The sequence below is a fragment of the Lonchura striata genome, chromosome 5 (assembly GCF_046129695.1).
Source record: "Lonchura striata isolate bLonStr1 chromosome 5, bLonStr1.mat, whole genome shotgun sequence".
Classification (NCBI taxonomy): Eukaryota; Metazoa; Chordata; class Aves; order Passeriformes; family Estrildidae; genus Lonchura; species Lonchura striata.
Window position 1 is genome coordinate 52,562,390 of NC_134607.1, and position 15,841 is coordinate 52,578,230.

General features: G+C 36.6%; 1 protein-coding gene across 1 annotated transcript in view; it reads left to right on the plus strand.

The window, feature by feature from the left end:
• LOC110469389 (uncharacterized) overlaps positions 1 to 15,841 on the plus strand; it is a 262,624-nt gene that overhangs the window by 164,080 nt on the left and 82,703 nt on the right. Inside the window, exon 4 of the mRNA XM_077783555.1 lies at positions 3,345 to 3,420. Coding sequence (XP_077639681.1) covers positions 3,345 to 3,420 — 76 coding nt within the window. The remainder of the gene's footprint in view (positions 1 to 3,344; positions 3,421 to 15,841) is intronic.

Here is a 15,841-nt window from a genome sequence, read left to right on the forward strand (position 1 = left end):
CAACTCAAATGCTACCAGACAGCAGGGGCATGTCCCTGTCTGCCCAGACATGTTCTGTCTCCTCTGTCCCTGGGCAGCTCACTGGCTATTTTACAAGCCACTATACAGTGTATCCAGCACACAAGAGACTCCTGAAAAAATAGAAAGTTCACTTTTCTTAGTTGACAGCTAGATAAAAAGCTTCTTCTAGGAACACAACCTGAGCTCTCATCTAGAAGCAGGAAAAAGCTTATTTAAGCACTGTCAGGGTCTGCTGGCAAGACCCCAACAGTGTGAAAGTCCTTTTTTCCCTAGCCCAACTGCTGAAGAAAAGGTCTGGAATGCGTGAAGCCAAGTTTTTAAGGTTGTTTCTTTTTTTTTACCTATAAGAGCTTCTTTCTGACCTGCCGAGGTCCAGCTAGTACAGAAGCCATGGCAGTCTCCTTCCAGCCCCAGGCGTGTCCCGCATTATATACTCAAAATTACATGTACCATGTTTACAGTTCCCGTACCAATACCTAAAATCTATGTTGGACAGTGTGTCCCTGTCCTAGGCCAATAGAAAAGTGTCACTATCACACCAAGACATGGAGGACAAGAAGAAGGAAGAAGAGGCAAGGGCACGTCCAGACTCCTCCATCTTGTACCCCTGAATTACATTCTAAAAATCCCCAAAATTCTACTTTTCCACCCTGTGTCAATTCCCCTATTACACTGCTCAAACCCTTTTGGCTTGTAATTCCTCATGTAAGGTTGGCAGCCTCTCCCATGGGCTAAAATCGAAGCCACAGGTGTTTTTGAATTCTTACCAAGATCCCTGAACCCCTTGCCAGAGTCTTGAGGCATCTGGGGCAGCCAAAGGGATGCTCTGGACTCCAACAAAGGACCTTGTCTACCCAAGAGGATACACACTTGTATTTTCTAGTGTTTCTCAACCATTATAGACACTTTAATGCACTATAGGTGAAAGAGGGAACGTTTCCATCTCTTCCTGTTGAAGCACTCTTACTCTGAAAAAGAATGCAAGATTTATTATTGTACAACAAAATGCAACACAAAGCTAGACTGCTTTTTCTGTATTTTACCATAGAGACAAATGTATAGATTTCTTGTCCTTATCAGAGGCTTTATAAAGATTTAAGGAACAATCACTGTGTAAAGACTGTTTAGAAAAGGATTAGGATTCAGCTGTCTTATTGCCAGTGTCTTAGCCATTAAGCTATGAACCAAAGACAAATTTTTCTGGTTTTTTTTCTAGTGTTCCAATCCAATTGATCCTTATTTTGTTATTATTCTACAGCTTGGTTTCATCATAACATCCTCCAGAATTTTTCTATTTCTTTCTAAATGTCTTTCCAGAGAAACCCAGATCCTCTTACAGGAGGTTAAACAGAGCATTAAAATATTTTCTTAGTGTGCTTTTGTCCTCCAAAACCCAAATTTCTCATTTTGCTTTGAGTATTCCAGCACTTACACAGTGATAAAAGATGAAACAGCAGTAAAAATTAAACTTGTCCTTTAGTTGTCCTCATTGGGGTGTGCTTAAAGGGGTTAGGAGAAATCTTGCCAAGCCATTTCCTCCTAAAAATACAGAGGGAGAAATACCAGGCACAGCCATGCCTTATGCATCAACTTTTCATGTAAGTCAATACTGAGGAAGAGCTACAAATTATCAGATGGGCACCTCTCAGATTAGAGAGCAACTAAACTGATGTATATAGAGTCATTGTTCAGGACTGCAGAAAAATTTAGGAATATTGTCTTGGTGAATTTGGTGTCCAGTATTTCAGGATAGGCTGCTAGAGCCTCTTTGGTTAGTCACAGATTCCTGAAAACCGGAATAACAAAAACAACTTTTCTCCTTGTCACCACTGAGGTTATTTTATTTTTTTGGCATTAGCACAGCTAATATAAGATCTGGCCAGTTCTCTTGCAGGACTGTTTATATTACAAAGGAAGCTAGGTCTGTTCCTCCAGTTACGGACTGCACCCCAGAGTCTCAAGAGTTTTGGTTGTTCAAACATATGTATTGCATGTATATTTGGCTTTAACACTATAGTCTTTATTCAAGCAAAACCACCCACTATGGTCAAAAATAGCAGTGTAATTTGGCATCCAGTTACAATCTATTCTCAAGTGGTATTGTTCTCTTCCCACTACTGTTACTTCTTGCTTGAGTAATTATTTTTCTTCTCTCAGATTCCTCCAGCTTTAATAATTTATTAAATCTACTGATTATTTTTCTTTCTCCTTCTATATAAGAGGAAATAAAAGTTGACAAAACTTCAGAATGAGGTGACAGAATTCATATAATGCTATTACCATACTTCTTGCATATGCAAAGAAGACTGCAATGGATTCCATATTTCCTCTCTTTCTTCTTCTTAATACAGTCTTAACAAGTTAAATACCTTTTGGAATCTATGGTAAATATGAAGCAGATATTCCATTGTGGCATTTGAAAAAAAACCCATATCTATGTATAATTTTTTTGTCTATAAGTAAATATACCCTTATTTTCAAGGAAAGTGACTTTTATTACATAGAAGGGCAGTAAAAACAAAGTAAAATTTTAGAAATAGATTTTATTTCCCTTCTGTTGGATATCTTCCAGTGTGACAATGTTTCTAAAATCTTGCATGGAAAGATTTTGTGTTTCAAATATTTTTTGAGAAAAAAAAGCATCATAATCTTAGATCCCAGACTTTTCCAAAGCCTCACTATTTGGAAAGAAACATGTTTTTTGATTGTGTATGTATACATATATGCAGTCATACATGTACATGCCAACAGTTTTAGAGTGCCATCTGCTGTCATACGAGACTAAATAGTGTTATTTCTGTTAGGTTTTTAGGATCAATAAAGTTGTGCCCTTGAAAGATTTTCTGATTAAATTGCACTACAAGGCAAAGCACATTTTTAAATTGCAGGAGGTACAAAGGTGTTTTTGCCAACCTTTGGATGTATGGAATCATAGAGTCATACAACAGTTTGTGTTGGATGAGATCTTGATGATGATCTTTTTATAACCCTCCTCCCAGCACCGCCATGTAACTTGACCAGGTTATTCAAATCCCCATCCAATCTGACCTCCTGAGCTTGGAGGAGGCAATCCTTGAATATTAACCAGTCTTCTTGTGCCTCTCTTCCCTACAGGGTTTTATTGCATGGCATTCTCTCCAGTCATAGGAACCGCTCCACCACAACTCTGTGATAAGATTGTAGACCTGATAATTTGTGTATAGCTCTAATTCATCTTGTTTATTGCACATTTCATACATGTTTGATAGGGGCATTTAAGTTGAACTCTTATGATGTCGATTTGCTGGCTGGAGTGGCATGAATTTCTTTGTGCTTCTCTTTAGGTGCTCTCCTGATGGCCTGCAATCCCTCTCCAGGTTGTGGGCATCTCTTGCTGATACTGGCATCAGACAGGTAGGGGTGAGTTGGATTAAGGTTCTCTTTCCTCAGCAACTTTAGTATAAAGGTGTCTTCACCAGCTTGGCAAGCCTATGACCAAAGATGCTCTTCCCCTCTGACAGATGGACACACACATGCACCCCTCTCTACTGCATTATGCTTGAACTCGTGTGATTGCTGAATCTTCCTGACTCACCTGTCTGCATAATCTCTTTATTCTTTTGGCAATAAATGAAAAATTATTTTAATGGAAGGCTTGTGTAAAATATTGTTGATTTTCTTAAAATGTTAGCCTATCAAGACCAAGAGGTTATTTTATTGCTGATCTAGAAATATGTTGCACTGACTCCAGGCAAATGTGAACAGAAGCAAAAGTGTTCAGATGCAACATTTAATCTCCTTCTTGAGACTGAAAATTGAAACTTCTTCAGGAGAAAAGTCTGCTTTAAAAATTGAAGCTACAGAAAGATTAAGGCAAAAAATCAATGTTGCCACTTGTCATAGCTTCCTCAGAGATGCAAATCCCACCCCCCAGCCATATGGCATTACATTCAAGAATGAAAACTTGCTCAAATGCTGTCTCTTAAGAATGTTTAGTACTTCCCTCTGGTGGTCTGTCCCATAAAATACTTCTCAGAAATTGCTTAAACCATTCTCTTTGAACTCAGGACAGTTTGTGAAGATGTTTGTGAAGATGTACATGGACAGATGTTTGTATTAGTTTTCAGATTGGATCTGAAGTGGCTTCCACTAGGAGGTGGTCAAAAACTTTTTAAAATTATAGGATGTTTAGTAACATTATCTGGGTTTCCAGTTTGGATTAGGTATGCTGTATTTGTGAATTTTAACTAAACTTCAAACCTCTGGAAAATCACCAGATGACATTTAGCTGTTTTTAAGAAAGAAAGAATGAAAGCCAGCTGTGTACTATTTTGACAAGTTGACTTCTTAATCCCTTTAGGAAAGACAGCCAGTGAATCAGCACATTTTCTTTTTTCTGACGTCATTGTATAGCTACACCTCCTACTCTATCATGATGTGTTTATGTGCTGTCATGATTATTTTTTCTTCCCCCTGAAATATATTCTTGTAGAAATTATGACACTCTAATTAAATGATATTGTGTACTTTTGCTGCCTCTGTGTTTTCTAAAACAATAAATTTTCACTTTTTACTTCTTTTAGCATTCAAATGCTAAATACATCTATCCTCAATTTAGTGTGTCATCAATATTTTCAATTTTTTTTTTGTAATGAGCACCTAAAATAGGCTTTTAATATAGGCATTCACAGAAAAAAAATGAGTTAAAAGGAGTCAATAACTATGGCTAACATTTGAAAAGTGACGGTATATTCAACTTCATTCTCCTTTTCTGAACCCACCTGCTTTTAAATGTTAACCATTTGTATTGCTGTGAATGACATTTTTCTGTGAACTATTTATCTTTCTGCTCCTTTCTCATACATTTGTTTACATAGTCTTTAGTCTTATTTACTACTGTTATTACATAAATACTTGGTCTGTAAAAAATGGTGCATTTCTTTAGAAGTTATCCTCTTCTCTTTCCCACTTTCTTCTGCAAGATCATATTTTAAGATGCACTTTTTATTTAACGACTCTTTCAGTGACTTAAACAGCATTCAAGGTAAAATATAGGAGCAACTGAACCTAAACTGGAAAACTCATTCTGTTAGCTCTAATGCTGAGTTATCACTTGTTTTGAGAGTTCTGAGGTGCTTTTAAATTTTGGAAAGGCAAGGATATCCACGCCATAGATCTATTTTACATGTATGGAAACTTAAACAGAGTTAGCTATTGACCTGTCATGAAAAATGTGATTTCCACTGGGAGAATAGTTTGAAAAATAGTAGGAATCCACCCCATTTGTGTCAGCCTTCAAAGTTTTCTTATACAAAACCCATTTTTGGTAGAATATAAGTGAGAGAAATCTTGTCACGTAAACCTGAGAAAAATGTATATTTTGAAGGTCACCACTGAGATGGATATTTGAAACTGATTCCAAATTCCTGTATTTCACTAGGTATATATTTTGGCAGAAAAATACAGAACAAGATACTCAAAGATCTTGCCCAAGATTCTGTGTTAAAAGACTGACTGTTCTATTGGCTTCCTACACAATCAGGATCCGAGAAAGTTAAAAGATACAGCTAGCTATAGCCTACCACAAATCAGATAAATTTCACTTTAAGTAATAATATCCTTGAATGGAAATAAAAAGGCTAAAAGTTTGGATTTATTGTCTGTGTGAAAGAAGAATCACAATTTAAAAAAAAAAACATTTGAGAAGAAAAGAAACAACAAACAGCAAAAAGTCTCATTTTCAGCTTTTTCTTTAGCTAGACATCCTATGTTCCTAAATCCCTGAGAAGCCAGCAACATGGTGGAAATTTCAGGCAGGTGGAAATTCAGTGGCTGAAAGAATGTGGTATTCTTACACACCATTCAGGCTGTCTGGCAAACAGACAGGTGAGAAACCAAGCAGAGAAGCAGACAATTTGTCTTAAATACTTAATTCCTTAGATAAGGTTGAGAGAATCAATATAGATTCCTGGAGTATTTTAGTCTGATATAACTGACTTTTCAGTCTATCTTAAGAATAGTTTGCATGGTCAGAATGGCTTCCATGGGGGGTCTCAAAGCACTTCCCAAATGCTCTTGAATGAAGTCTTGTAATGCATTGTTTACACTGGGCAAGAAACAAACATGAGAATTGATGGAAACTTTTCCTTTTACTGGAGACAATCCAAATTAGCTTTGCCGAGCACTCCCTTCACTCCAAGTGGAAAGAACATAAATTGTACACATATTCTCTAAGAGAGAGAACCTGCTCGTAATCCTGTTCTTTCAAAAATACAGATATATTCTGGCAAGAAAGATAGAAGCAAAGGAGAAAAGGTATATCCTGGTATTATAAATAACTCTAATTTATGATTAAAAATTGCTTAAACAAAATCCAGACAGCTTCTGCAATAATTAAATAGAATAAGTTTATTTTCAGAGTTGCGCTTTACCCATGGGTCTGCAAATTTGGCAAGACTTTTACATGTCTGCTTTTATTCATAAAATTTTTAAAACATAAGGATTGACTTATAAGAGTAAATAATGCTCACTTTAAAAATATGCTGCTGCAAATAAAAAAAATTGAGGACAGAAGCAATTCATATCCCAAATTACCACTGAAAATAGGAAAGTTAAAAAATAAAAAGGAATTTACATCCTTCAAATGCTGTTCAGGTTCCAACTATTATTCTGTGAATATATGCCATGACTTAATATATGTTCAATATGTGTTGTTCTTCTTGACCTTAAACAAAATAAATCACTATGTGTCATCTTTTTATATTAATATTTTCTTTTTTACTGCATGTGCATTCATTCATTACACACCTTTACCAAGCTGTTTGGATCAAAGAATTCCAGTTTTTCTTATAATTGAAACATAAGCACCTAATGTAATTTTTAAGACTTACAAAGTGCCAGTGAGGTCTAAAACTGAAATTAGTGTCTGTGCAAGACCTTTCTGTAATTTTCTTGAAGTGTCAAATATCAAGGTCAGATTTGATTACATCAATACAGAGAGACAAAACAATACTTGGGGACCCTTTACTCAGCTCCATGGGACCAGGCCTTTTACTAGAGTTCATAAATCAGAAGAAAAATGACAGTGTTTCCAACTCAAATGTGAAAGCACCCCTTCAAGCCTTTATTATGATAGTATTAGTGCAGATCTTATCATCATACAGTTACTGTGGTGCATTAGTGCCTTCAAAAGAAAGGGATTCACTTTTGAATAAAGCAGACATTATGTTTTCTGTAACTACCATAATTTTGAGGAAAGCTGGCAATGGCATCCCTAAGTTTTTGGGAAAGTGTTTGTTTAGGTCTTGCAGATCAATGTCATTCTTTAACATTTTACTGCTCTTCTTTCATTATGACTGAAAAAGCTCCCAACAATAAATTGTCATTGACACCAGAGTAAAATTAATTTTGAAAGCATTCCCAGCCATAATATTCAAAATGCAAGCATTATGCTACTGAAGGTACTTGCAAGAATAAATACCCTAATGAAGTTTGGATAATTCTTTAAAGAAAAAAATCTTTTATTCAGCTATAACATCCTTGAAGAATAGTGATGGAGTTACATTATCAAACACAAAAACCCTATAAAGGGATAAAGAATTCTACTTTAAGAAATTTAATATATTTCTGAAACTAATACATATGGAAGATAAAAATAGAGGAATACAGTTCCTTTACCATTTTAGAAGGTTTAAGACTAGAGTTTTAGGGGAATACAAATATTTTTCAAGCAGTCACTTTAATCTTAGTCCTTTGGTGTCCTATTTCAAGAGAGGGAAAGAAAGACAGAAACTGACAGAGCATGGCAGTTCACTCAGATTCCTACAGCAGGGTGGGAAGAATTGCTACATGGAGAAGCCTGTCTTTCTCCTCTGACTACAGGTTGCCTTGAGCAATCAGCTTATACTTGATTCCTGACATTTAGAGAGCTAAAATTAGGCAAGATAAATTCCACCTTATGTTAAATAGTTCTCCATGATGACAGAAACACGAAAAAAACTGTGAGGTGGAAGATAATGGGATTATCTGCATTGCTTGTGCCGGGGGTGCACTGAAGAACCTTTGGTCCTCAGCTGAGCTTTGAGAATACAGTGCAGAATGCAAACACAGAACAAGAGAGCACAGCCTACCCTAGAGAGCTTATTCATTCCTCACGGTCAAAGACACTAATTGTTCTACCAGAGCAGGAGTACCCTCCTGTGCTGGTTTGCTACAAATCTATGATCTCACTCACAATTCAGTAATGAAAATTATAACACAATAACATAATACATTAGAAATGAAAAAATGTTAATACATTCTATTGATATTGATATTGTCTCTGATTCTTAAGGATATCTTAATTATTAAGCTTCCCAGAATAAAAAGTCTAGTTTCCATCACAAGCTGAAAACTTTTAACAAATGGAATGTTTTGAGAATTCAAAAGCATTTCTAAGCATATGGATTCCTATTCCATGTGTGTCAGGTGGAGACATAAATGTTTCTCTATAGCTATAGGTGGGCTTTAGTGTCAAGCTTTCTCATCAGAATATGTAGAAGCATAATTTTCTAAGGGATTTTGCTTAAAGATTCAAGGCCAAAATCAGATAAAATCTTCAGAACTTCAGGGTACATATTCCAGACCCACTATCCATCCAGTGTGACTTGTTTTCTTTATCCTTCAGCTTGTACTCATATATCTCAGTGCAGATTATCACAGATGATACAGGTCATAATACAGGTCATAACAGTGGACAAAATCTCTGCAATATTTGATGTTTTTTCTTAGAGGACAGGCGCTATGGTCTTTGGCCAATTTGGTTTTGTCTTTTCTGTGTGACACACAAAAAATATAGTTATATCATATCCTGTTTGATATCCCATTTTAAATGGTGGCCCTGCTAGATACATGGTCAATATATGATTGTCATGCCATATTTGCCAGGAAGATACTCTAAATTCTTTTATACTGGGGACTGAGCTGGAACTGCAGCACATTAACTAGTCCTTAAAATTCCAATGACCTCTACAGGAACAGAAAACATTTAAGCATTAAGAAACAAGCAGTAGGTGTTGCAAAATATATAATAGGTTGCAATGCAAAATCTAGTTATTATTAGTTTGCTTTTTAACAGACTTTTTCACAGCATCATTTTTTTAAACATACCTGAGTGTTGGAGTTGATGAATACTAATTAATTTATTTATTTTCACCAAAAAATGTTTTAAGTTACAACTTGCCTGTGTACTTACAGTTGCCTGTGAGGCATACCTTGTGAAGTCTGGTAGATGAAATATAGCTGGATGTATGGTAAAATCTAAGATAAGAATTTAAGGAGTAATATATAACAATAACTGTAATAATTAAGAGATAAATGAATTGGAAAGAAATTAACCTGTTGCAGTTTTTTAGCTGATACAATAGTGTTATTACTAAAATTTGAGAACTTCCATCAGACTTTGCTAGACACCTCAAGAGATAGCTAAGCCCCTCATTAAAAGGGTTTAGATAGTTATAGCAGAAAATTAAAAGCTTATGATTCATTTTGCTATTACAGAAGAAATAACATTACATTGAATTTATAAATTATTCTTTTTGTCATAGAATGCATAATGAATCACAATTTTGTTCATCACTTGCCTATAATTAATTTAACAGGCATAGAGATGGTGTAATATATTTTCTCCAATTCTAATTTTTATTAATAGAAGTCCTTTCAGGTTTAGCATAGTGATGAAGAGGAATGTAGTGTTGGGGTTACAAAGGAGCAAAGAAAATAAGTCTTCAAATTTCAGTTCTGCTTTACATAGTAATCTGTTTAACAGAGAAAATTATTCTATTCCTCACAACAGAGCATGCACATTATGGAAGAGGGTTGTATGCTGTTTTAATGAAGCCACAGACTACAACACAGAGATTATGAAGGGATTTTTTAGGCTATAGATGCTTACCCAATTACAGAAGCATGCAGGGAATATATATATTTACTCCTTCCTCTGGTTAATATGCAAACACTTGTAAGGGTAATGAAATTAATTGTATTACATCAGTGATTCCATGGAAAATATTTATTTATATGTATTTATATATAAAATATCAGCTCTCTTTCCATCAAATAACTGTCCTTACTCCTGGAGAAACTTTCAACATTTCTCTTTCTCTGGAGAAAATAACACAAAAGTTAATAAAACCAGAAGTTAATTTTCTAAATGTTCATTTTAAAAGATATCAGTGAGATATATATAAATATATATTAAGACTAATTTGAAATATATTCCCTTTTTTTCAAGTGAAGGCATCTGTTATTTTTGTGGTATTTCTCAAAATGAAAGCAGTACAAGTTTTAGAGGAATTCTGTATGGCACAGGTACAGCAGATATGGTGGGTCTGTGTTGAGTGTGTGTTTGCACATATCAACAAAAGAGGAGCTTCTGGCTTTGTCCGTGTTGCACAGCTATATAACTCCCAAAGCTTTTGTTCAGGTTTCAAACTGAATCCTTGGAGTGCCTACAGTGTCTGACTCCAGGAGTGCCCTCCAGGACATTCGGAGCACAATGTGGCTGGAGGAAGCTGGCAGAGAGGAGCTGCCCTCTCAGGCCCATCAGAATATCCTTAGGCAGCCTGCAAATCACTGATACTGAGCATGCCAAGTGCCCAGCAATCTCCAGCTCAGGTCTCACCTGGGAAAGAGAAAAGGGAAGTCCTGCACCTGTAGCATCCCATTAGATGGCTCTCCTTAAAGGAATACCTATGATCCATTCAGCAAATCTGTATATTTTCAGTCTCTTCTCACCACAAATGAATCTGTAGTCTTAGGTGATGGTCTCATATTGTAATTGCAGAATGGTTTGGGTTGGCAGCGACCTTAAAGATCACCCAGTTTCAACCCTGTGCCATGGGCAGGAGCATCTTCCACTAGACCAGACTCAGAGCCTCACTGGGCATGGTCTTCAATACTTGGGCTGGGCATCCAGCTGCTCTAGACAACCTGTTTCAGTGTCTCACCAATCTCCCAGTAAAGGATTTCTTCCTAATATCTAAATCTAAATCTACCCTCTTTCAGTTTAAAGGACAGACCTGCATGTGATGTAGCTCAGGTCAGTCGATTATTAAGACTGAGAAATGCCCTGGATCACCATCCTGCTGTGAAAAAGGCAATGCAAATATGGTCTCTCTGTAAACAGTGCAGGCACAAGCTTCTCATCCAGTATCTAGGTTTCCCCAACCATTCACCTGTCCCCAGGGCTGAAAACCAGCCACTTCTCAGCTTGGAAACAGCAAATCTCCATCTGGGCCCAAACTAATTAGCATATCCAGTAAAGCAAAGATAAATTGCCCTTTTGGGGCAACCTCTTTCTGTGGTAGATCCTAGAATCCTTGGATGCATCTACTGCTCTCTAGGACCTTTACTTTTCCACCATCTTCTAACCTCATTTATGATATTTTATGACACATACTAACTAGTGCAGTGAGTGCATTACAGGGTGTGATAACAGCACATTTTGGAGTAAAATGGTATTTTATGTCATAGACAATACAGAGTGGGTGAATACTAAGAGTGTCATGCTAGACATGCTGTGAGGACCTGTGTTATTTCTTGATGAGAAAATAAAATGCAGTTTGGTTATGTCTGAGCTAAGCTAAAAATGCCCGGGGAATTTGGTGCACTGACATTAAGTATGAGCATGAAGTGCCCTTGCTGGCATGGTCTTTTTGAGTGATTGAAAAGAGTAGTGGCCTCCCAGCTTTTCCTCAGCTGCTACAGGACTCCTGTCCCTTATCTTTACCATCTCAGAGCTGCTCTAAGCCATTCTAGCCCATCTTTTTCTATCCATCACTGAACTGTTCTGGTCTCAAAGCCTTCCTTATCTCTGCCTAGCTATTTTCCAAACCCTTCCTGGCCCAGGCTCATGCTCCCTGACACTTCCCAACCACAGGCACAGCTTTTGGCATTGAAGTTCCTGTGCCCCTCTTCTGCATTTTCTGCACGCTGTGGGGGTAGCTGCTGCCATGCCAAGCCATGCTGTTGCAGGCATCTGCTGGTACCGTTCAGCTCAGTTCCACTCATGTCTCTCCAGCAGCAGCTGTGCATCTCATTCTGACAGGGATTTAAAAATACTGCTAAGAGGCATTTATAAAACATTGCCCTAGATGCATTTCAGAGGAAATGTTCAATAAAAAGGGGGAAAAGAAAGCCATCCCTAAAGGAGAATTCTCTCCTCCAGTAGCCACAGAAATTTTCTGGGAGGATCTTTGAGGATTTATTTAGTTTTCTTTCTTAAAAGGATTGGCAAATGTTTTTAGGAGCCATTGGCTTTGTCTCAAAACCTTAATAAAGCATTAAGAAGAATTACATAATTTAAAGGCAGCAAAGGCCAAGTAGGTCATCCATAGCAACTTCTCAGCAGTGCAATCTGACATTGTTCAATGTATTTAGTGGTACCTTTGTCCAGTCTAGATCTGATTTACAAGGGATAAGGCTTCTGACAGTTTGCAACTTTTAATCTTTAGAAGTTTACAATGTAAGAAATGTGATACATGTGACTTTCTTTCAGATAAAGAAACCTCTTTTACACCATACTAATTTCACTTATATCAAAAGTCTCAAAAGTCAAAACATACTTTTATAGCTCAGCAGCAACTTCAATAAAAGTGTAAAAGGGCTACTCAGTGCTTCTCTCTTTTCTGCTCATTCACAGAAAAAGAAGAGCTCTGACTAAGCAAGACCTCTCTCTTTCTATAATTGTCAGTGCACTTCACCTGTTTTCAATCCTTACATCTGATCTTCTGGATGAGTCTCTTTTTTTCCTCCCTTCTCTTTTTTCTTTTCACTTTTGACCTTTTTAGTTATTTCCCAATACCTTTTTTCAGAGGCTTTGGAGGATTTTATTAAATACTTCAGAGTGCTCAGCAAAGCTGTAGGATACCTGAAATTCACAGGAATCTTTCTGATTTACTATATCAATAGATCAGAAAACCACTGTTCCACTGCAATAAACAAGATTTCTTTGTGGTTCAAATGCCACCTCATTTCTGTTTTTAAGCTTTGCCTTTCACTTCCAACAAAATTTTGAAATCACTAATTCTGATATGAGTTATTTGATCCCAAATTTTAGAGCAGCAGATAAGATGTGCCAGCTTGACTTTTGTGTCAAGCAGGATTTTGATCTAGCAGGCAACAGTACTGCAAATCTGCATGCTTAGTTGGGCAGGTAAGAAATCTCACATTGATTTGAACAGGACTACATGGAGGCACAAATTCATTGTGGGTGATTTGGTGATGGTATAGTTAAGACATGACAAAATGAAACAACTAGGCTTGTGTTTGTGCTGAATGAATAGCCTCACAGGATCGGAATTTTGTGGAAAACCTGTATTAAGGCCTTTCATCCACTTGGAGAATCAGAATATTCTGAGTTGGAAAGGACTAACAATAATTGTCAAAGTTCAACTCCTGGTCCTACACAGGGCAGCCCAAGTGTCACACCATGTGTCTGAGAGCAATGTTCAAATGCTTTTTGAACTCTGTCAGGCTGGTGCTGTGACCACTTTCCTGGGGAGCCTAGTCTAGTGCCCAACCACCCTCTGGGTGAAGAAACTTTTTCCGGTATATAAACTAACCTCCTCTGACTCTTTCATGCTCTTTTCTTGAGTCTTGTAACTGGTGACCACAGAGAAAACATTGGTACCTGCCCTTCTGTTCCCTCTCTTGGGGTACCTCAATGAGGAAATGAGGCAATGAGGCACCTCAGTCTCTTCCTCTCCAGGCTGAACAGATGAAGTAACCACAGCCACTCCTTGTATGGCTTCCCCTGAAGATTCTTCATCTTTGTAGCTCTCCTTTGAATACTCTCCAACAGTTTATACTGTGGCACCCAAAGCTCAGCCTATATGTGGCACCCAGCACCCAAGGTGAGGCTGCCCCAGTGCAGAGCAGAGGGGACAACCCCCTCCCTTGCCCGGCTGGTGATGCTGTGCCTGATTCCCCCAGGACACCCCAGGCTGTCTGGTGCCTCCTGGCTGCCAGGGCACTGCTGGCTCATGTTCAACTTGCCATCCACCAGGAGCCCCAGGTCCCTTTGCACAGCTCTGCTTGCCAGCCTCTCATTCCCCACTCTGTCCATACATCCAGGGATGCCCTATCCCCGATGAGAATCTGTCACCACGAGTATATGTGTGCAATGAAGGAAGAATTGTACTAAAACTAGAACTGAAATAAGAATATATTTATTATATTTATATAAAATATATTTATGCTTTCAAGTGCTTGGGGTGCCATTTGAGTTGTAAAGTCTTTTTATATGGAATATTCTCCACACTTTTCACCTGTTGTTCAAGGACATTTTTTGACAATTGATTTTCAGAGCAAACAATTTCTTGTTATGATAGTAAAATACAAGATTTACAATTTATTTTTTGGGGAAGTATTTACAGAAAATTTAAGTAAAAATGAACAAGATATGGCCTCTGCTTGAATGTGAAAATGTAGTGGATATGGTATTATCTGTCATACAACAGGTTGGGATCTCTCTTCAGAATTCTTTCTATGTGCCTTAGACATATTTGAAATAAATCTGGGTAAAATGTTTCCTATTATGTAATGAACATTCTATCTGGTCTACCCAGATAAAACATATACAAGCTTTTCCTCTTTGTAATTTTATGCGCTTAGCTTTTAAAAGGCAGTGCTTTTTTCCCATTGGACTGAAATATTCATAAGTAAAAAAAAAATTTGCAATACCTGCATTTTTCCATGAATCAAACAAAGTGGAAACCTAGTAAAAGTTTCAAGTTATAAACTATTAATCAAGGTGAAAATTGGACATTATATTGCTATGAAAACAATGATTTTGAGTCACCTTAATTGACTTAATCCTCCTGGAATAAAATACTGAATCTCCAAGCTATAATATTCTTTCTAGCAATCTGAATGCTAAAAAAGATCATTGTGATTAATGGGTATCATAATTAATGTAGAATTAATTAATAATGACTTTTGGTTTTTTAGTAAAATGGTAACAGGTATCTCCTGTGGTGCATTTTATGTCTAAAAGAGATTAATGTTTTACTACCATTAAATTATGTGAAACCATTATTCTTCATTTGCTTTGAAAATAAATATATTGTATCTTACTGTTTATCAGGTAGTAAAAGTGTATTAAATTAGATATATTTATACAGGAAGTATATATAGTCCTTAAAGAGAAATTAAATTTTTGGACATAGAACATTTATAATGATATGTAGCCAGACTCAATCTGAATTGCAACAATAAACCTTGTTAAATGAATAATAATTATTTTCATGCTTTATTTTGAACACAGGGCCTTCGAAAACTAAATAGGAAATTGTATACTCAGCAGTATCAACAGATACATATTGATTTTGATAGTCAAGCTCTCTTTTAGGAATAATACGTGAATGCATATATCAAAGGATATTTATCTTTACTTCTGAGAATATAAAAAATTGAGACAGAGTAAGGATGACAGAAAATAAATAATGGGGGCTTGAGACTTTATAATATAATCATCTCTCCTATTTTTTTATTTTGTTGTGATACCAAAAATTAAATATTACCAATTTTTTGTGCTTATATAAAAGTTCAGGACACAACTTACTTAAAGTTAGTGGAACTTGAGAGATTTGACTTTCAAATGCAGTAAATGCTAATTATTGGGACTGAAAATATTTGTACCAAAGTTTTGTTTCAGGTTAAATCAGTATTTTTTGTCTGCTGCATTTGTGTTAGATTTTGAGGGTTTTTTTGATTTTTGTGTAGCTCCATCCTAGTTGGTTATGAAATAGATGATTTCCAAATTGTCCCCAAACTGCACATACTTTGACAGAATTGTGGAGAA